General features: G+C 60.2%; 1 protein-coding gene across 6 annotated transcripts in view; it reads left to right on the top strand.

Moving 5' to 3' along the window:
* PLEC (plectin) overlaps nucleotides 1–19,681 on the top strand; it is a 180,879-nt gene that overhangs the window by 49,581 nt on the left and 111,617 nt on the right. Inside the window, exon 1 of one of the 6 annotated variants that reach the window (XM_043538894.1) lies at nucleotides 18,360–18,537. The exons of 4 other annotated variants lie outside the window; for them this stretch is intronic. In XM_043538894.1, the coding sequence (XP_043394829.1) occupies nucleotides 18,447–18,537 (91 nt within the window). In that variant the 5' untranslated portion in view covers nucleotides 18,360–18,446. Of the gene's footprint in view, nucleotides 1–18,359; nucleotides 18,538–19,681 lie in introns of those variants that run through there. One more of the 6 variants, XM_043538893.1, reaches the window with a different exon arrangement.

The following is a 19,681-nucleotide window of genomic DNA, read 5'->3' as shown; positions in this document are numbered from 1 at the left end:
TGCAGTATTCAAGCTGTGGACATACCATGGATTTATATCGAGGCAATAGGATATTTTCTGTCTTATTCTCTATCCCTTTCTTGATGATTCCCGACATTCTGTTCGCTTTTTTGGCTGCCGCTGCCCACTGAGCGGATGTTTTCAGGGAACTCTCCACACTGACTCCAAGATCTCTTTCCTGAGTGGGAACAGCTCACTGAGACCCCATCGTGGTGTACGTCTCGTTGGGATGACGTTTTCCAATGTGCATTATTTTGCACTTACCAATGTTGAATTTCATCTGCCATTTTGTCCCCCAGACACCCTGTTTTGTGAGATCCCTTTGGAACGGGGGAGTCTCCAGTAGGGCAGAGGGCCCCCACACTGCACAGAGACCCCTGGAATGGGGCTCCCTGGAGCAGTCGCTCCCTGCAGACAGTACTGGGACCCTGCAGGGGAGCAGCAGCTTACTGGGGGCTGCTGTTGTGTATGGCAAAGCACCCTGGGTTGCGGGGTCTGTGTTGGGGCGATGCTGCACCAGGAGTGGGGGAGCTCTGGGGAGGTGGGGAGCTGCATTGAGAATGGGTGGGGCTGGGTGCGTCCATGGCAGCATGGGGCATCGCTGCGCTGAGGGGCGCTGTTGGGGGTGGCAGCGCATTGCTGCACTTGGGGGGCGGGAGCTTCCCCACGGGGAGTGCAGCTCTGTCAGGGATTGCGCCCCCTTCCCCTGCTGGAGCTCTGCCCAGTGGCTGGGCAGATGCTGTGGGGCGGGGTCAAGGGGGCACAGGGCTGTGGGGAGCCGGCTGACCCAGACTTGCAGCCGCTCCTGTAACCAAGGAGCCAGGGACATGCTCTGAGTGGAGGCTCCCTCTGCCCAGCTGGGGGAAGAGCTGGAGGGAGCCGGCGGCTGGCGTTCCCTGTGGGGGGACGCCCATGAGGTTGCATCTATCTGGGGAGGGGCCCAGCAGGGTAAGCTGTGGGGGCCGCGCAGAGACTAGTGGGGGGCCCTGGCTCCTGTGCAGAGCACCCCCTGCCGCACCGGGCACCCTGGGAAAGCCGCTCCTGGGGGTGCCTGGAGGGTGGGCAGCCCCTCACCGCCCTGTGCTGGGGTTTGCCCAGGGTCTCCCTGCAGTGACAGCAGCTGCCATTAGGGGGCCCCCTGACACTGAGCAAAGGGGGTGTGGGGGCCGTGCGGGGTCCTGGCTCCCTGCCCCGGCGCCTGCCTCTGCCAGCTGGTGGGTGTGTGGGAGCCCGGCCTGTCCCGCAGCCGGGTACCATGCCCCAGCCCCGAGAGCTCGGGGCGATTCAGCGATGAGTGTAGGGCCGGGGGCCTGCGGGCGTCAGCCACGGTCACCCCCAGCCAGCAGCCAGCACTGGGCCTTCAGGAGCACCCAGCTGGGGCCCGGTGCGGGGGCGCCGGAGACGGGCCCTCCCCCTTCTCCCCCGGGCCCTTGCGGGGGCGCCGGAGACGGGCCCTGCTTTCCCCTAGGGTGCTGTGTGGGGTGCTGAAGACAGCCCCTCCCTCCAGACCCTGTGGCCCCATGAGCCACATCTCACTGTGCTAGGCCGGGGGTGGGGGAGACATAGGGCAGGCCTACCCTGCCCCCATCACGCCCCACTGTGCCAGGCCAGAGGACACACGGGGAAGACAGAGGGACCCCAGCCCCCGTGTGTCCAGCTGTGCCAGGCCCGGTGGGGGTCAGCCGCAGACAGCATGGCAACAGCTCAGGTTTCGGGGCACCGGGATGGGGACTGGGAGTCGCCCCCCGGGGTGTGGGCTCATTTCAGACCAGGATGGGCAGAGCCCAGTGACCGGACCAGAGGGCCCCCAGGCCAATAGGACGAAGTGGGACTGTTCTTAATGTTTCCTCTGAATAGTGTGGGGGTGCCTCAGTTTCCCCTAGGCAGTTCTTAGGTATCTAGGGGGTGGGGTAAGGGTGTATGATCCTTGCAGAGCTCTAGAGGGCAGGTGTGTGCAGGGGTCTGGACACAGAGAATGGCCGACACCCTGTTTCCTGGCAACTGATGGCCTGGCCCTTCCCCCCTGCAAGGTGAGAGCTAAAGGGTTGGAGAACAAAGGAATCAGGTGACCTCTTGGCCCGGGAAAGGGGAAAGCCAGAGGAGGAGGGGCTGGAGGGAGTTTCAGTTTGGGGCTGGCTGGAGACATGGAGTGAAGGGCAGACTTGGTTGTCTGGCTCACTGCCCCCCAAAATGGACCCAGCTGAGGGGTCCTGTTCTCTGCACCTACAAGCTCTGTGTTAGACCATGTTCCTGTCGTCTAATAAACCTTCTGTTTTCCTGGCTGGCTGAGAGTCACGTCTGACTGCGAAGTTGGGGGGCAGGACCCTCTGGCTTCCCCAGGAGTCTCGCATGAGCGGACTCGCTGTGGGAAGCGCCCGGAGGGACAGAGGATGCTGAATGCTCTGAGGTCAGACCCAGGAAGGTGGAGCCGGGTGAGCTGTGTGTCCTGGAGACAGGCTGCTCCCAGAGAGGAGACTTCCCCAGAGTCCTGACTGGCTTCATGGGGAGCAGTTCCAGAGCATCGCCCAGGGACTCCGTGACAACTAGTGGCAGAGGTGGGATGTACTGCACCCCGTGGACGATGTTTCCTGCAGTAAGTGACGGGGGAGCAGTAAAACGAAGGGGGATTGACGAGGACCAGGCGTGCTGAAGGCTCAGAGAGGAGCGGTTTCGGGGGGCGGTAAACCCCTGGGAGTGTGTGACCAGCGAGAAGGACTGCGCAGTAATGGGGTCCCCCTGGGGACTGCGATGAGCAGTCTCAGGGGCGGAGGAGCCTGCGGCTTGGCCCTGGGAGAGAGAAGGACTTTTGCAGTAACAGGGTCCCCCGGGGGATTGCAGCGAGCGGTCCCAGGGGCTGAGGAGTCTGCAGCTCGACCCTGGCAGAGAGGTGGTGACCTCGAGACGGGCTGGCACACTAGGGGTTCTCCCTGGAAACCGTGGGGAGCTGAGAGCACACAGGCCTGTGAGTCCACAACAACCTGGGAAGAGCGGAGTGATGGCCTGTCACCGTCTGCTTAAGAAGGGCATTGTAACCCTGCGCAGAAAGAGAGGGTTGAGCATTGGAAAGTTCACCAAAGCAGAGTTAATCATGCAGCTGGAGGAGGATGACCGCTCTAAGGAGCAGATTCCTGACCCCAAATGGGGCTATAGCAGGATCTGGGAGCAGCTGGAGTGGGAGCCAGGCATCGCCAAGACTCCTGTCCCCGACCAGACGAGGGTCTTCACGATCGGGTTCCCCATCCGGGGATCGGAGATGGACGGGATTGGAGCTGAGTCCGAAGGAGCAAGAGGGCTGTGAGAGACAGCGAGAGCCCGGGAAAGAGCTGCAGAAGCAGCAGCAGCATGAACTGGCGGTGGGGGAGCGGAGAGGCCTAGGGGACCTCCCCGGGGTGAGTGGGGATAGACCCCGGGGTGCCAGTTCCGCAGGGAACCTCGAGACTAAATTGCTGCCCCTGGTTAAGGAGGCGGGGGATGTGGATGCCCACCTCACTGCCTTTGAGCAGGCTGGCGATTTGAACCAGGGGGACCCTGCAGAAAAGCCCCGGTGTCTAGCTCCCTTGCTGGGTCCCAAGGCCATAGACTCCATCAGCCAGATGGGTGGAGAGGTGGACAGGCTCCCACTCCTGACCCCAACCTATATGTCTGTGTGGAGTTTCCTGGGGCCTGGCCCCTCGGACCTCCAGTGGGAGCGGAAGGTGATGGTCAGTGGGGAGACATTCCTGGGGTGGCGAGATCCTGGGACGGAGAGAACTGTTGTCAGGCCCTGGGTGGTGCAGCCTCAGATGCTGAGGGGCTGGGTGAGCTGGGTGAGGGTCCCAGGGACGAAGCCCCTCGCCCTGCCTATGGCCCAGATCCCTGTGCAGACCCAGGAGGGGTTGGGCTGGCTGGCCGTTGGGGTGCTCCAGGATACCAGCTGCGAGGCCCTGTTGTGGGGTGACTGTCTCTCTTTGGGACAGGATCCAGGCCCTGCTCCGGTAACTGCCAAGGGTTTGAATTTGAATCCAGGGAACCAATCGGCGGAGAGGGAAATGGTCAGTGAAAATGCAGATGACCAGGCTGGCAGGGGGGAGGAGCTGCTAGGCTCAGGATACCTGCCTGCCTGTAACCAGACCCCTGGGGCTCTCCGCCCCCCTTGCACACTGGAGAGGGGGCTCACGCTGGCTCTGATGCAGTGAGGAAAGCAGCAAGCTCGCTGCCTACCCCCACTGGGACAGCAAGGGCAGCGCTGAGCACAGTGGGAGCTGAGACCCCAGCTGAGTGGGGGGAGACACAGGCAGGGCAGGGGATCTGTTGGGAGTGGCAAGGTGCTGGGTAAGGAAAGTCTGGCTGAGCCTAGGCAGCCTTGTGAGCTGATGGCTGTGTCTAGTCAGCAGGGTGGGAAGGCGAGGAGAGTGGAAGATGAGTGTCCCTGGACCTTACCTGTTAGCTGGGTGGAAAAGTGTGACAGTGAAGGAAACGTGCCCGTGTCTGTCAGGGGTATTGACTTGATCTCCAAGCAGTTGTCTGTGACCAGCCTTGTGTGCTGGGACCAGGGGAATGAGATCCCAAGCTGTGTGTCTGGGAAAGGAGAAAGTGTGTCCGGCTCTTCTCTGTCTGTGGAGCAGACAGAAGGGGCCTTTCAGCCTGCGATGGTTGAGGGTCGTGCAGTTGTCTCAGAGCTGGTTCTGGATTCAGCTAAAGCCCAGGAAGGGAAGGGTCCTAAGTTTGTGTCTGCTCGGGAGAATGGCCCTCTAACTAGGTCGCATCCAGTTAGTGTCTATGTAAAATCCCAGAGACCAGACAATTCTGGTGCTTGTATTTTGCCTGTTGCTCATGTGTTGTTGGGAGAGGGTGTCACAACTCTGTCTAATCAGGGTGAGATCCTAGCCAGGGCACAAGGAGAGCGTGAAGGTGATGTGATTGTGTTACCTACTGAGGGTGTGGAAACCTGTAGCAAGAAGGAAAAGATTCCTGAACTTGTGTGTGGCAAAGGGAAGGAGAATGCTTCTAACCTTTTGTCACGGAGTGTGGGGGAGTCCAGGTCCTGCACCCCTCTTCCAGGGATTCACTGAGACTCTCAGCCAGCCAGTAAAACAGAAGGTTTATTGGACAACAGGAGCACAGTCCAAAACAGAGCTTGTGGGTACCCCCAGGACCCCTCAGTCAAGTCCTTCTGGGGGAGCAGGGAGCTTAGACCCCAGCCCTGGGGTTCCCTGTGTTCCTCCACCCAGCCCCAAACTGAAACTAAACCCCCCCAGCAGGCTCCCTCCTGCAGCCTCTGTTCACATTCCTGGGCCGAGGTGTTACCTTCCCCTCCCCCTCCTGGCTCAGGTGACAGGCTCTCAGGTCTCCCGTCCCCAGGGCACATTCCCAGGTCAACACTCCCCCCTCCCTGCTGAGTCACATCCTCAAACCTTTTATCTAGGAAGTCTGTAAGTTTGCCTGAAAGGGGCTTGTGTAGGAATTCGCCTGATGGGCCAGAGGTGATTCTGGATGTAAGGGAGACCCAGAAAGAGTCTGTTGTTGCTCAGGAAAGTGTTCCTCTAGAGCAAGCCCTCGGTGAAGAGGGTAAGAGCAGAATTTCTGAGTGGGGTGAATTGCTGCTTAGAAAAATCCTAGGGAAAGGAATCCTCATGGAGTCTTTGCAAGCAGTTTACTGCAACTGAAGGGTGTGAAAGTGATTTAATCAAGTAAGTTTCAGTTCCTAACAGCCAGAAATTTTCTGTTGTGAATGGATCCACTGACTTTCCTGTTGAAAGACCCAGGGTGGAGAGCTTTGAGAAGGTCTCAGATGGAGTGAAAGCTGTTAAGAAAGTTAAACAGTCCTATAACCAAGTGGCTGTGTTTGGCCAGCTTGTTGGGGAGAAGATCCAATCCCTGGGGTTTTGGGGGTGGCCAAAGGGCACGGGCCGCATAAACCTTCCCACATGCGGCCTGCGAGTGCTATCGACCACCCCCAACCTAAGGGAGGGCGTGAAACTGGAAGGACCTGGTGTAACTCCCACCAAGGAATGGGAGAGATTCTGGGGCATCCATGGGAACGTTGGTGGCTTCGAACTTCCCCAGGTCACCGGCTAAAGTGACCCCACTCAGTTCGATCTCGAAGGGGGGAGAGATGTGACAAAGTGGGACTGTTCTTAATGTTTCCTCTGAATAGTGTGGGGGTGCCTCAGTTTCCCCTAGGCAGTTCTTAGGTATCTAGGGGGTGGGAGAAGGGTGTATGATCAGTGCAGAGCCCTAGAGGGCAGGTGTGTGCGGGGTCTGGACACAGAGAATGGCCGACACCCTGTTTCCTGGCCACTGATGGCCTGGGCCCTTCCCCCCTGCAAGGTGAGAGCTAAAGGGTTGGAGAACAAAGGAATCAGGTGACCTCCTGGCCCCGGAAAGGGACAAAGCCCAGAGGAGGAGGGGCTGGAGAGAGTTTCAGTTTGGGGCTGGCTGGAGACATGGAGTGAAGGGCAGACGTGGTTGTCTGGCTCACTGCCCCCCAAAATGGACCCAGCTGAGGGGTCCTGTTCTCTGCACCTACAAGCTCTGTGTTAGACCATGTTCCTGTCATCTAATAAACCTTCTGTTTTCCTGGCTGGCTGAGAGTCCCGTCTGACTGCGGAGTTGGGGAGCAGGACCCTCTGGCCCCCCCAGGACCCCGCATGGGCGGACTCGCTGGGGGAAGCGCACGGAGGGGCAGAGGATGCTGAATGCTCCGAGGTCAGGCCCAGGAAGGTGGAAGTTGTGTGAGCTGTGTGTCCTGCAGACAGTCTGCTCCCAGAAAGGAGACTTCCCCAGAGTCCTGCCTGGCTTCATGGGGAGCAGTTCCAGAGCATGGCCCGGGGACGCCGTGACACCAGGCATGTCCAGGCCCCAGGGACAGACCAGATGGGCCCGTGGGGTTTCGCCAGCTCCAGTCAGTGTGAGGGGTGTGGGTCTTGCTGCAGCCCCCAGCCCCCCACGTGTGATGCAGCAGGGAGGGGGAGGATTGACCAGGGGATGTTGCAGGGGAGTTTCATTGGGAATGGGAGGCTTCCCTTAGGAGGGGGGTTGGGGCCAGGTGACACCTTCTGTCTGGAGAACTGGACAAAGGCTGGAGGAGGAGCTGTGGGGAGGCTGGGGGAGATGGCTGGAGGGGTTTCCAGTTTTGGGGGAGTTGGCTGGGGAACAGGAGGGAGCCCCAAGGCTGGGGTCTAATCTCCCTGCCCCCCAGAAGGCCCTGACTAAGGGTCTGTTTATGCCTGCAAGCTCTGGTCTGGACTGTGCTCCTGTCGTCTCTAATAAACCTTCTGCTCTACTGGCTGGGTGAGAGTCACGGTGAATCGCAGGAAGTGGGGGTGCAGGGCCCTGACTCCCCGTCACGCGTTGACACCACTGTCCCGGCATCCCTGGGTGGTGCTCTGGAACTGCTCCCTACGAAGCCAGTCAGGACTCTGGGGGAGCCTCCTCTCTGTGAGCAGCCTGTCTGCAGGACACACAGCTCACCCGGCTTCCACCTTCCTGGGTCTGACCTCGGAGCATTCAGCCTCCTCTGCCCCTCCATGCGCTTCCCACAGCGAGTCCGCCCGGGCGGGATCCTGGGGAAGCCAGAGGGTCCTGCCCCCCAACTCTGCAGTCAGACGGGACTCTCAGCCAGCCAGTAAAACAGAGGTTTATTAGACGACAGGAACATGGTCTAACACAGAGCTTGTAGGTACAGAGACCAGGACCCCTCAGCCGGGCCCATTTTTGGGGGGAGTGAGCCAGACAACCACGTCTGCACTTCACTCCACGTCCCCAGCCAGCCCCAATTGAAACTCTCTCCAGCCCCTTGCCCTCTGGGCTTGCAGGGGGGAAGGGCCCAGGCCATCAGTTGCCAGGAGACAGAGTGTTGGCCATTTATGTACACTGGTCCTTTGCTCCGCAACAATTACACCCCCTTATCCCACCCCCTAGAGACTTACGAAATGCATAGGGGAAACTGAGGCACCCTGACAGTATTCAGAGGAAACATTAAGAACAGTCCCACTTTGTCACATCTCTCCGCCCTTTGAGACTGAACTGAGCAAGGTCATTTTAGCTGGTGACCTGCATAAGTTCAAACCCACCCACGTTCCCATGGATGCCCCATCGTCTCTCCCATTCCTTAGTGGGAGTTACACCAGGCCCTTCCAGTTTTACGCCCTTCTTTGGGTCGGGTGTGCTTGATGGCACTTGCTGGCAGCATGTGGGAAGGTTTATGTGGCCCGTGCCCTTTTTCCACTCCAAAACTCCTGGGATTCAAGCTGGGATCGGGTCTTCTCCCAGTGCTCCAGTTTGGAGGGCTGTGATTTGAGCTCTCTTGATTAAGAGCCCCCATCTTGACCTTGGCCAGCTCTGGGCTTGGGCAGCCGCTCCCCACCTTGTGGCCCAGGTACGACACCTCTGCCATCCCCACCTTACACCTTCCAGCTTTTACCATCAGTCCTGCCTCCTTGAGGCAGCCCAGCACCCTCTTCACCTGGGACACGTGCTCCTCCCAGGTCTGGCTAGAGACACAGATGTCATCAATGGACACCAGGGCCAGGTACAATACCCGGCAGCGATACTTCTGGGGCACCACCAGCTGCCTCCTGATTCCCCACGGTTCTATTTCCCTTTGGGGAGCCCATTCCCAGTACAGCCGACCTGTCCTGCCTGTGTGTCCCCTCACTCAGCTGGGGTCTCAGCTCCCACTTGCTCAGCGCTGCCCTTGCAGTCCCAGTAGGGACAGGCAGCGAGCTCACTGCTCTCCTTACAGGATCAGAGCCAGCGTGAGCCCCCTCTCCACCAGGGAACATCTCTTTGTCCTACGCAACCCCAGGGCTCTGGTTACAGGCAGGAAGGTATCCTGAGCGTAGCAGCTCCTCCCCCCCCTCCCCCCCCCACCCCCCCATCTGCATTTTCACTGACCATTTCCGTCTCAGCCGATTGGTTCCCTGGATTCAAATTGAAACCCTCGGCCATTACAGGAGCAGGGCCTGGATCCTGTCCCAAAGAGACACAGTCACCCCCCAACAGGGTCTCACAGCTGATATCCTGGAGAACCCCAATGACCAGTCAGCCCCACCCCTCCTGGGTCTGCACAGGGATCTGGGCCATAGGCAGGGTGAGGGGCTTCACCCCTGGGACTTTCACCGAGCTCACTCAGCCCCTCAGCATCTGGTAGGGCTGCACCACCCGGGGGCTGACAACAGTTTTCTCTGTCCCAGGATCTCGCCACCCCAGGAACGTCTCCCCATTGACCATCACCTTCCGCTCCCCCTGGGGGTCCGAGGGGCCTGACCCCAGGAAACTCCACACAGACATATAGGTTGGGGTCAGGAGTGGGAGCCTGTCCACCTCCCCACCCATCTGGCTGACGGAGTCTATGGCCTTGGGACCCAGCAAGGGAGCTAGACACCGGGGCTTTTCTGCAGGGTCCCCCTGGTTCAAATCGCCAGCTTGCTCAAAGGCAGTGAGGTGGGCATCCACATCCCTCCCGCCCTTAACCAGGGGCAGCAATTTAGTCTCGAGGTTCCCTGCGGAACTGGCACCCCGGGGTCTATCCCCACTCACCTCGGGGAGGTCCCCTAGGCCTCTCCGCTCCCCCACCGCCAGTTCATGCTGCTGCTGCTTCTGCAGCTCTTTCTCGGGCTCTCGCTGTCTCTCACAGTCCCCTTGCTCTCTCGGACTCGGCTCCAATCCCGTCCGTCTCCGATCCCCGGACAGGGAACCCGATCGTGAAGACCCTCGTCTGGTCGGGGACAGGAGTCTTGGCGATGCCTGGCTCCCACTCCAGCTGCTCCCAGATCCTGCTATAACCCCATTTGGGGTCAGGAATCTGTCCCTTAGAGCGGTCATCCTCCTCCAGCTGCGCGATGAACTGTGCTTTGGTGAACTTCCCAATGCTCAACCCTCTCTTTTTGCACAGGGCTTCAATGACCTTCTTAAGGAGATGGTGACAGGCCATCACTCCGCTCTTCCCACGTTGCTGTGGACTCACAGGCCTGTGTGCTCTCAGCTCCCCACGGTTTCCAGGGAGAACCCCTAGTGTGCCAGCCCGTCTCGAGGTCACCACCTCTTTGCCAGGGTCGAGCTGCAGACATCTCCGCCCCTTGGACCGCTCGCTGCAATCCCCAGGGGAACCCTGTTACTGCCAAAGTCCTTCTCGCTAGTCATACACTCCCAGTGGTTAACTGCCCCCCCGAAACCGATCCTCTCTGAGCCTTCAGCATGCCTGGTCCTCATTACTCCCCCTTTGTTTTACTGCTCCCCAGTCACTTACTGCAGGAAGCACCATCCACGGGGTGCAGTATATCCCACCTCTGCCACCAGTTGTCACGGAGTCCCCGGGCGATGCTCTGGAACTGCTCCCTACGAAGCCAGGCAGGACTCTGGGGAAGTCTCCTCTCTGGGAGCAGCCTGCAGGACACACAGCTCACACAGCTTCCACCTTCCTGGGTCTGACCTCAGAGCCTTCAGCATCCTCTGCCCCTCCGTGCGCTTCCCACGGCAAGTCCACCCAGGCAGGTTCCTGGGGAAGCCAGAGGGTCCTGCCCTGCAACTTCACAGTCAGATGTGACTCTTAGCCGGCCAGTAAAACAGAAGGTTTATTAGACGACAGGAACATGGTCTAACACAGAGCTTGTAGGTGCAGAGAACGGGACCCCTCAGCTGGGTCCATTTTGGGGGGCAGTGAGCCAGACAACCAAGTCTGCCCTTCACTCCATGTCTCCAGCCAGCCCCAAACTGAAACTCCCTCCAGCCCCTCCTCCTCTGGCTTTCCCCTTTCCCGGGCCAGGAGGTCACCTGATTCCTTTGTTCTCCAACCCTTTAGCTCTCACCTTGCAGGGCGGAAGGGCCCAGGCCACCAGTTGCCAGGAGACAGAGTGTCGGCCTTTTATGTACCCTGGCCTTTTGCTCTGCAACAATCACACCCCCTTATCCTACCACCTAGAGACTTAAGAAATGCCTAGGGGAAACTGACAGGTTTCAGAGTAGCAGCCCTGTTAGTCTGTATCTGCAAAAAGAAGAGGAGTACTTGTGGCACCTTAGAGTCTAACAAATTTATTAGAGCATAAGCTTTCGTTGATTACAGCCCACTTCATTGGATGCATAGAATGGAACGTAGAGTAAGAGGATAGATATACACCTACAGAGAAGGGGGAAGTTGCCATACCAACTGTAAGAGGCTAATTAGTTAAGATGAGCTATTATCAGCAGGAGAAAAAAAAAACTTTTGTAGTGATAATCAAGATGGCCCATTTAGACCGTTGACAAGAAGGTGCGAGGATACTTAACATGGGGAAATAGTCAATTATGTGTAATGACCCAGCCACTCCCAGTCTCTATTCAGGACCCAAGTTGATGGTATCTAGTTTGCATATTAATTCAAGCTCAGCAGTTTCTCCTTGGAGTCTGTTTTTGAAGCTTTTCTGTTGCAAAATTGCCACCCTTAAGTCTGTTACTGAGTGGCCAGAGAGGCTGAAGTGTTCTCCTATGGGTGGAACCACCTGATCAACATCCTCTACAGCAAACAGGGAAAGATTAAGAATGAGCTCTCAAAACTGGATACTCTCATAAAAAACCAGCCTTCCACACAAACTTCCTCGTGGCTGGACTTTACTAAAACTAGACAAGCCATTTACAACACGCACTTTGCTTCTCTACAAAGGAAAAAGGACACTAAACTATCTAAACTACTACATGTCACAAGGGGCCACAACAGTGGTTCCCTTAACCCACCCAGCGATATTGTTAATCTTTCCAGCTATACACTTAGCCCGGCAGAAGAGTTGGGGCCTCTCCTTTTGTCCCTCCAGGCCCACGAACGTGATACAGTTCTGTGGTGACCTAGAATCCTACTTTCGATGTCTCCGACCCAAAGAATATTTCCAGCACAACTCTGAACAACATACTAACCCACAGAGACCTTCCTACCAAGACTACAAAAAGAAGGATTCTGGGTGGACTTCTCCTGAAGGTCGAAACAACAGAGTGGACTTCTACATAGAGTGCTTCCGCTGACGTGCACGGGCTGAAATTGTGGAAAAGCAGCATCACTTGTCCCATAACCTCACCCGTGCAGAACACAATGCCATCCGCAGCCTCAGAAACAACCCTGACATCATAATCAAAAAGGCTGACAAAGGAGGTGCTGTTGTCATTATGAATAGGTCGGAATATGAAGATGAGGCTGCTCGGCAGCTCTCCAACACCACTTTCTACAAGCCATTACCCTCTGATCCCACTGAGGGTTACCAAAAGAAACTACAGCATTTGCTCAAGAAACTCCCCGAAAAAGCACAAGAACAAATCCGCACAGACACACCCCTGGAACCCCGACCTGGGGTATTCTATCTGCTACCCAAGATCCATAAACCTGGAAATCCTGGACGCCCCATCGTCTCAGGCATTGGCACCCTATACCGGAAACCTACTGACCGCTATGCCTACCTATATGCCTCCAGCTTTCACCCTGACCACACCACACGATCCATCGTCTACAGCCAAGCTCTGCGATACAACCGCATTTGCTCCAACCCCTCAGACAGAGACAAACACCTACAAGATCTCTATCAAGCATTCTTACAACTACAATACCCACCTGCAGAAGTGAAGAAACAGATTGACAGAGCCAGAAGAGTACCCAGAAGTCACCTACTTCAGGACAGGCCCAACAAAGAAAATAACAGAACGCCACTAGCCGTCACCTTCAGCCCCCAACTAAAACCTCTCCAGCGCATCATCAAAGATTTACAACCTATCCTGAAAAATGATCCCTCGCTCTCACAGATCGTGGGAGACAGACCAGTCCTCGCTTAGAGACAGCCCTCCAACCTGAAGCAAATACTCTCCAGCAACCACACAAGAAAAAAACTTACCCAGGAACCTATCCTTGCAACAAAGCCCGGTGCCAACTCTGTCCACATATTTATTCAAGCATAAGCTCACGAAAGCTTATGCTCAAATAAATTGGTTAGTCTCTAAGGTACCACAAGTACTCCTTTTCTTTTTGCGAATACAGACTAACACGGCTGTTACTCTGAAACCTGATATTTATTCAAGTGACACCATCTTGTCAACTGCTGGAAATGGCCCACCTTGATTAGCACTACAAAAGGTCTCTTTCCCCTGCCCTCCTCCCTCCCCCCCCCCTTCCCCCCCCCTCCAGCTGGTAATAGCTCACCTTAAGTGATCACCCTGGTTACAGTGTGTATGGTAACACCCCTTGTTTCATGTTCTCTATGTATATAAATCTCCCCACTGTATTTTCCACTGAATGCATCCGATGAAGTGAGCTGTAGCTCGCGAAAGCTTATGCTCAAATAAATTGGTTAGTCTCTAAGGTGCCACAAGTATTCCTTTTCTTTTTGAGGATACAGACTAACACGGCTGCTACTCTGAAATCTGTCATCATAGGACCTAATCACATTAGCCACGCCATCCGGGGCTCATTCACCTGCACATCCACCAATGTGATATATGCCATCATGTGCCAGCAATGCCCCCTGCCATGGACGTTGGCCAAACTGGACAGTCTCTACGCAAAAGAATAAATGGGGACAAATCTGACATCAGGAGTCATAACATTCAAAAACCAGGAGGAGAACACTTCAACCTCTCTGGCCACTCAGTAAAAGACTTAAAGGTGGCAACTTTGCAACAGAAAAGCTTCAAAAACAGACTCCAACGAGAAACTGCTGAGCTTGAATTATATGCAAACTAGATACCATTAACTTGGGTTTGAATAGAGACTGGGGGTGGCTGGGTCATTAAACATGTTGATTCTATTTCCCCATGTTAAGTATCCTCGCACCTTCTTGTCAACTGTCTAAATGGGCCACCTTGATTATCACTACAAAAGTTTTTTTTTCCTGCTGATAATAGCTCATCTTAATTAATTAGCCTCTTACAGTTTGTATGGCAACTTCCTCGTTCTCTGTATGTATATATATTTATCTTCTTACTATATGTTCCATTCAATGCATCTGATGAAGTGAGCTGTAGCTCACGAAAGCTTATGCTCTCATAAATTTGTTAGTCTCTAAGGTGCTACAAGTCCTCCTGTTCTTTTTATAGGGGAAACTGAGGCACCCCTACAGTATTCAGAGGAAACATTAAGAACAGTCTGACTTCGTGAAGGTGTGGCACCCTGATGCCCATGCAGCCTGGCCAGCGCCTGGCATGGCTGAGAGGTGCGCTCGGGGGCTCTGGGGACAGGCCGCACTGCACCGGGGCCGCAGCTGCTACATTCAGGACAAAGACAGGCAGTGGGAACAAGTCAGCCCAACAGCTCAGTGTCCAGAGCCCCCCGACTGCCCCGCCCCTGCCGGGGGCACGCCGACCCCCTGCAGCCCACTGCTGAGGGATGGGGGCGAGGTGGGGGGCGGGGCAGTGTGGGGGTCTGTGCTGAGGGGCGGGGGCAAGGTGTGGGGGTGGGTTGTGGGGTGTGCCTTGGAGGTCTGTGCTGAGGGGTGGGGGCGGGTTGTGGGGTGTGCCGTGGGGTCTGTGCTGAGCGGCGGGGGCGAGGTGGGGGGGCGGGGCGAGGTGGGGGGTGGGTTGTGGGGTGTGCCGTCGGGGTCTGTGCTGAGGGGCGGGGGTGAGGTGGGGGGGGGCGGGGCGGCATGTGGGGGTGGGTTGTGGGATGTGCTGTCGGGGTCTGTGCTGAGGGGCGGGGGTGAGGTGGGGGGCTGGGCGGCGTGTGGGGGTGGGTTGTGGGGTGTGCCGTCGGTCTGTGCTGAGGGGCGGGGGCGAGGTGGGCGGGCGGGGCAGCGTGTGGTGTGGGGTGTGCCGTCGGGGTCTGTGCTGAAGGGCGGGGGCGAGGTGGGGGGGGCGGGGCGGCGTGTGGGGTGGGTTGTGGGGTGTGCCGTGGGGTCTGTGCTGAGGTGGGGGGGCAGGGCGGCGTGTGGGGTGGGTTGTGGGGTGTGCCGTCGGGGTCTGTGCTGAGGTGGGGGGGCGGGGCGGCGTGTGGGGGTGGGTTGTGGGGTGTGCCGTCGGGGTCTGTGCTGAGGTGGGGGGGCGGGGCAGCGTGTGGGGTGGGTTGTGGGGCGTGGCATCGGGGTCTGTGCTGAGGGGCAGGGGCGAGGTGGGGGGGCGGGGCGGCGTGTGGGGGTGGGTTGTGGGGTGTGCCGTGGGGTCTGTGCTGAGGTGGGGGGGCGGGGCGGCGTGTGGGGTGGGTTGTGGGGTGTGCCGTCGGGGTCTGTGCTGAGGGGCGGGGGCGAGGTGGGGGGGCGGGGCGGCGTGTGGGGTGGGTTGTGGGGTGTGCCGTGGGGTCTGTGCTGAGGGGTGGGGGCGAGGTGGGGGGCGGGGCGGCTTGTGGGGATGGGTTGTGGGGTGTGCCGTGGGGTCTGTGCTGAGGTGGGGGGGCGGGGCGGCGTGTGGGGTGGGTTGTGGGGCGTGCCGTTGGGGTCTGTGCTGAGGGGCGGGGGCGAGGTGGGGGGGCGGGGCGGCGTGTGGGGTGGGTTGTGGGGTGTGCCGTGGGGTCTGTGCTGAGGTGGGGGGGCGGGGCGGCGTGTGGGGTGGGTTGTGGGGTGTGCTGAGGTGGGGGGGCGGGGCGGCGTGTGGGGTGGGTTGTGGGGTGTGCCGTGGGGGGGCGGCATGTGGGGTGGGTTGTGGGGTGTGCCGTGGGGTCTGTGCTGAGGGGCGGGGGCGAGGTGGGGGGGCGGGGCGGCGTGTGGTGTGGGTTGTGGGGTGTGCCGTGGGGTCTGTGCTGAGGGGCGGGGGCGAGGCGGCGTGTGGGGTGGGTTGTGGGGTGTGCCGTGGGGTCTGTGCTGAGGTGGGGGGGCGGGGCGGCGTGTGGGATGGGTTGTGGGGTGTGCCGTGGGGTCTGTGCTGAGGTGGGGGGGGCGGGGCGGCGTGTGGGGGTGGGTTGTGGAGTGTGCTGGGAGGCAGGGGACGGGGGCGGGCACCGTGGGGGGCGGGGCGGCGTGTGGGGTGGGTTGTGGGGTGTGCCGTGGGGTCTGTGCTGAGGTGGGGGGGCGGGGCGGCGTGTGGGGGTGGGTTGTGGAGTGTGCTGGGAGGCAGGGGACGGGGACGGGGACGGGCACCGTGGGGGGCGGGGCGGGGCGGGGCGTGATAGCAGCTCGGGCGAGGGCCGGCGCCAGCTCCGGGCCCGGCGCTGCAGCGAGGGATTCCCCAGGGCTGACACGGACTCTGCGTGGCTGCAGCTCCCTTCTCCCGTCCCTGCGGTGCCAGGCGAGAGCTTGGTCCCCGCCAGCTCCGGCCTGTCCGCACCCCACCCTGATCCGTAGAGATGGTGCCGTGGAGGAGCGCCGGGAAGCGTGGCCCTGGCGGAGCCCCCCCAAGCTGCAGGAGCCCCCCTGCCCTTGAGGAGTGCCCGCCGTGGGCTGTGCCCGCCGTGGGCTGTGCCTGTGGGCAATGGCCGGCATGTCCCTGGCGGTGAATGGACACCCTCCGCACTATTTCTGTCGGGCGCCGGGCTCTGCCCCTCCCTCCCGCTGAGCCCTTCGCACCAGATTGGATTACCCGGGGCTTTGGGCGGCTAAATTTAGGGCTGATGCCCCCTCCTCCCGTATGTGGCTCCCGCCTCCCCCTGGTTCTCCCAGTGACTCACCAGCGTTCCTGGAACAGGGCAGCACCCAGGGATGGGCACCTGGCCCGCCGGCCTCCCGCTTGCCTGACTTGGGAGCAGCTGCAAATGAGATGCGGTCCTGGAGCCAAGTGCGGGGCTGAGAGCTCAGAATAGCAGCCGAGTTACCCTGCAAGTCCTGTCCTGGGGTGTGGGGGCTCGGCCAGATGCATGCACCTCACTGCAGAGCCTGTGCATCGCTGCCAGCTCTGTGCCCTCGCCGGCCGTGTCCCTAGCACAGCTGGGGCAGGGTGCGGGTACCTGCCAGGGTTCTGCCCGTGCATGGGGGCCGCACGTTGCCCTGGCGTGCTGTGGCTGGTGCCACGAGCCCTGTGTGCCCACGTGCCGTGTCAGCGAGGCCTGCGCATGCAGCCCTTGGCCCAGGCGCCGGGCAGAGCAGAGGCTGCTTCCCGGCCAGTGGCCTCCGTGCAGGGGAGTGGGGGTATCAGGCCCTGCTGTGGGGATGCGGGGGAATCTGAGCGCAGGGGAGGGGGCGGCTGGAAATATGGCAGGGCCTGAGTTCAGAGACGGAGTTTTACAAAGACCCCGGGGTCTCCTGGCTGCCCCTGGGCCCAGGCCCAGGCCCAGGCCCAGGCCCAGGCCGGGACAAGCCTGGGGTGAATGAGCCATGTGATAAAAGGACACGGTCCCTTCTGCTGCAGAGCCGGGCCTGCAGGAGCCTTGCGCTGTGTGTGTGCAGCCAGCCAGGGCGAGCGAGCTCGGGGAAAGGGCCATGCAAGTGGATTCACGGCCACAGGATTCAGCCTGGCTGGGGTGCGGGAGCAAAGGCATTTCCATCTACCCTGGTAGAGCCGCGAGGTCTGAGGAGCCGTGGGGGGAGCTGCAGGTGAAGGGCCCTGGCTCCTCGGGGGGATGCAGGCTGCGGGGGTCTGGGGAGCAAAGTGGAGTCGCCATTCTCCCTAGGAGGAAATGGGGCGGGGGGACAGACAGACGTTCGAAAACAGGCTGCGAGCCGGGTGCACAGACAGCCACTGAGCGGCCGAGGCCGAGCAATGGCCCCGAGGTGGGTTTCTGTCCCCCCCCGTGCTCAGCCGCGGGTGCTCTGGGGCTGCCATTTTCCACGCCGGGAGCTCTGTTCTGCAGGCTCCTGCATCTTCAGCTCACTGCCACCAGGCCGGCGCCGGGCGGGGGACCCGCCAGCCTGCGCTGCCCCGAGCCCCAAGAGGCCCGTGTTCCGGTGCCAGGACGCTGGGCTGCGTCCTTTGTTCCCGCCAGCGCCGTGTCTGTGACTGGCCTGCCCCCAATTCCCTTCTGCTGCATCAGCTGCATTTGTCATCTGGCTGAGCTCCCCGGCGCCCTGTGCCATTAACCAGGGCTGCCGCGCTGCACCCCCGAGCTGGCTGCATCCCATGGCTGGTCAGCGGTCACTAGGCCGGCTCACGGCTGTGGGTGCTCTGGAAGGGCCGTGGGTCCTAGCCTGCCTGGGGCAGGGGAATAATTCCCCATCAGACTCTGTCTGGGATGTCCCCGGCTTGCTGGGCTTGGGGGCAGGGCTGGCTGGATGTCTCCCCACACCCTGGAGTGGTGAAGTGGGTCAGAGGTGAGTATGGGGAGCCCTGGCTTGTGCCCCTCCTTCCGAGTGATATGGGGCTAGGCCCTGCTCCCTCCTTGCAGCACTGTAGGGTGGGTGCCGAGCCAGGGCGAATGAGGCTCAGCACCCCCTTTATCCTGCCTTTCCCCCGCGGGGGCAGCCCCCGTGGGCTGTCTCCTCCCAGCCCCTGGAGCCGAGGGCGGCTGTTCCTTTAAGGGGTAGGGCCAGGCCGGCTGGAATGTCGTTCCCGCAGCTGGGCTGGGCTGCGCTCTCACGGTCCATGCCTGCTGCCTGCCAGCCCCAGCCCCTGCCTCGGCACCCATGAGAGACACCCAGAGCTCTCCGCTGCGCTGACCCATGGCTGCTTTCAGCCTCAGCAGCCTGCCCCCCAACCCGGAGGAGAAGGACTTTATCCAAGCCTATGAGGAGGTGCGGGAGAGATACAAAGGTACCAGCCCTGCCCCCCCCGGCTGTCCCCATGGCACTCCAGACAGGGCTGGTGGTCTGGGGCTCCTGCTCCGAGGGCCGGGGCCGGGCCAGGGGAGCGCCCGTGTGCTCGTTCCCATAATAGGGCATGCCAGGCACTGCCGGCAGGAGCCCTTCATCAGGCATGGGGCTCGGCTCTGACGGGGACCAGCTGCCAGGGCTGGGGTTCGGGTCCCAGGGGCGTCTAGAATGAGCCAGGCACGGCCGTGGGGTGTGACTGGAGCCAGGCTCTGCACTGATGAGCCCTGGGGCCTGGGCTGACGTGGGGCAGGCAGGTCTGCCCCCTCTGATGTGTTCAGGGCTGAGCACCTGCGGCATGCACTGACTTTGGGGGCCCATTGCCAGACACCCCCTGGGCCCCGGCTGCCCTGCTGGGCCCATCAGGCCCCATGTCCTCATCTGTGGACCCTGGGCCCAGAGGGCACCGTGGGGCTGGGGCTGTAAATGCTGGGAAGGCCAGAGGGGCTGTGTCTGGGGCCCAGCTGGGCTCTGGGGTGAAATCTGTGGTGCAGGAGCTGGCAGCTGCTGCGGGTTTGGGGTCCAGGTGGATCCACTGTCTTGGGGAGGGGAGCGCACCGCATAATGCTGGGGGGTGCTGTTCCCCCCCCCCCAGGGGCCCTATGGAAAAGAGGGTTGGATCTGCTAGCTGCCCCATCCTCCCTCCTGGGACGCACCTGCCGCAGGGCCCTGTGCCCGGGAGCTCCACCTGGCCCATGGCAGTTCAGGACATGTCTGTGAAATCCTGGTCCAGTGCCGCCCCCACCCCCCTGGTGTGTGAGACCCTGCTGAGCCCTCTGCAGGGGACTGGGGGCATTGGGGGACAGGCAGGGGTGTGCGCTGGGGCCACAGGGACGGGAGTGTCTGGGTGGGATGGGGTGTGTGGGGCGATGGAAGGAGGGATGGGGGACGTGTGTGTGTGTGTGGGGGGGGGGATGGGGGTTTGGGGCCAGAGGACAGAGCTGCAGGTGTGGGGGTCAGACAGGAGCCCGCTGGCTGGGATTACAGGCTCTCCGGAGCCCAGGGCTTTGGGCACATGTCAATAGGAATGGAATCTGTAGCTATTTAAACTCCTCTGGCTTCCCCGAGAGCCCGCCCCCCAGCCCTCC

Source organism: Chelonia mydas, chromosome 2, assembly GCF_015237465.2.
Source record: "Chelonia mydas isolate rCheMyd1 chromosome 2, rCheMyd1.pri.v2, whole genome shotgun sequence".
Classification (NCBI taxonomy): domain Eukaryota; kingdom Metazoa; phylum Chordata; order Testudines; family Cheloniidae; genus Chelonia; species Chelonia mydas.
The sequence above is the reverse complement of the archived record's forward strand: the minus strand, read 5'-3'. Positions and strand labels throughout refer to the sequence as shown.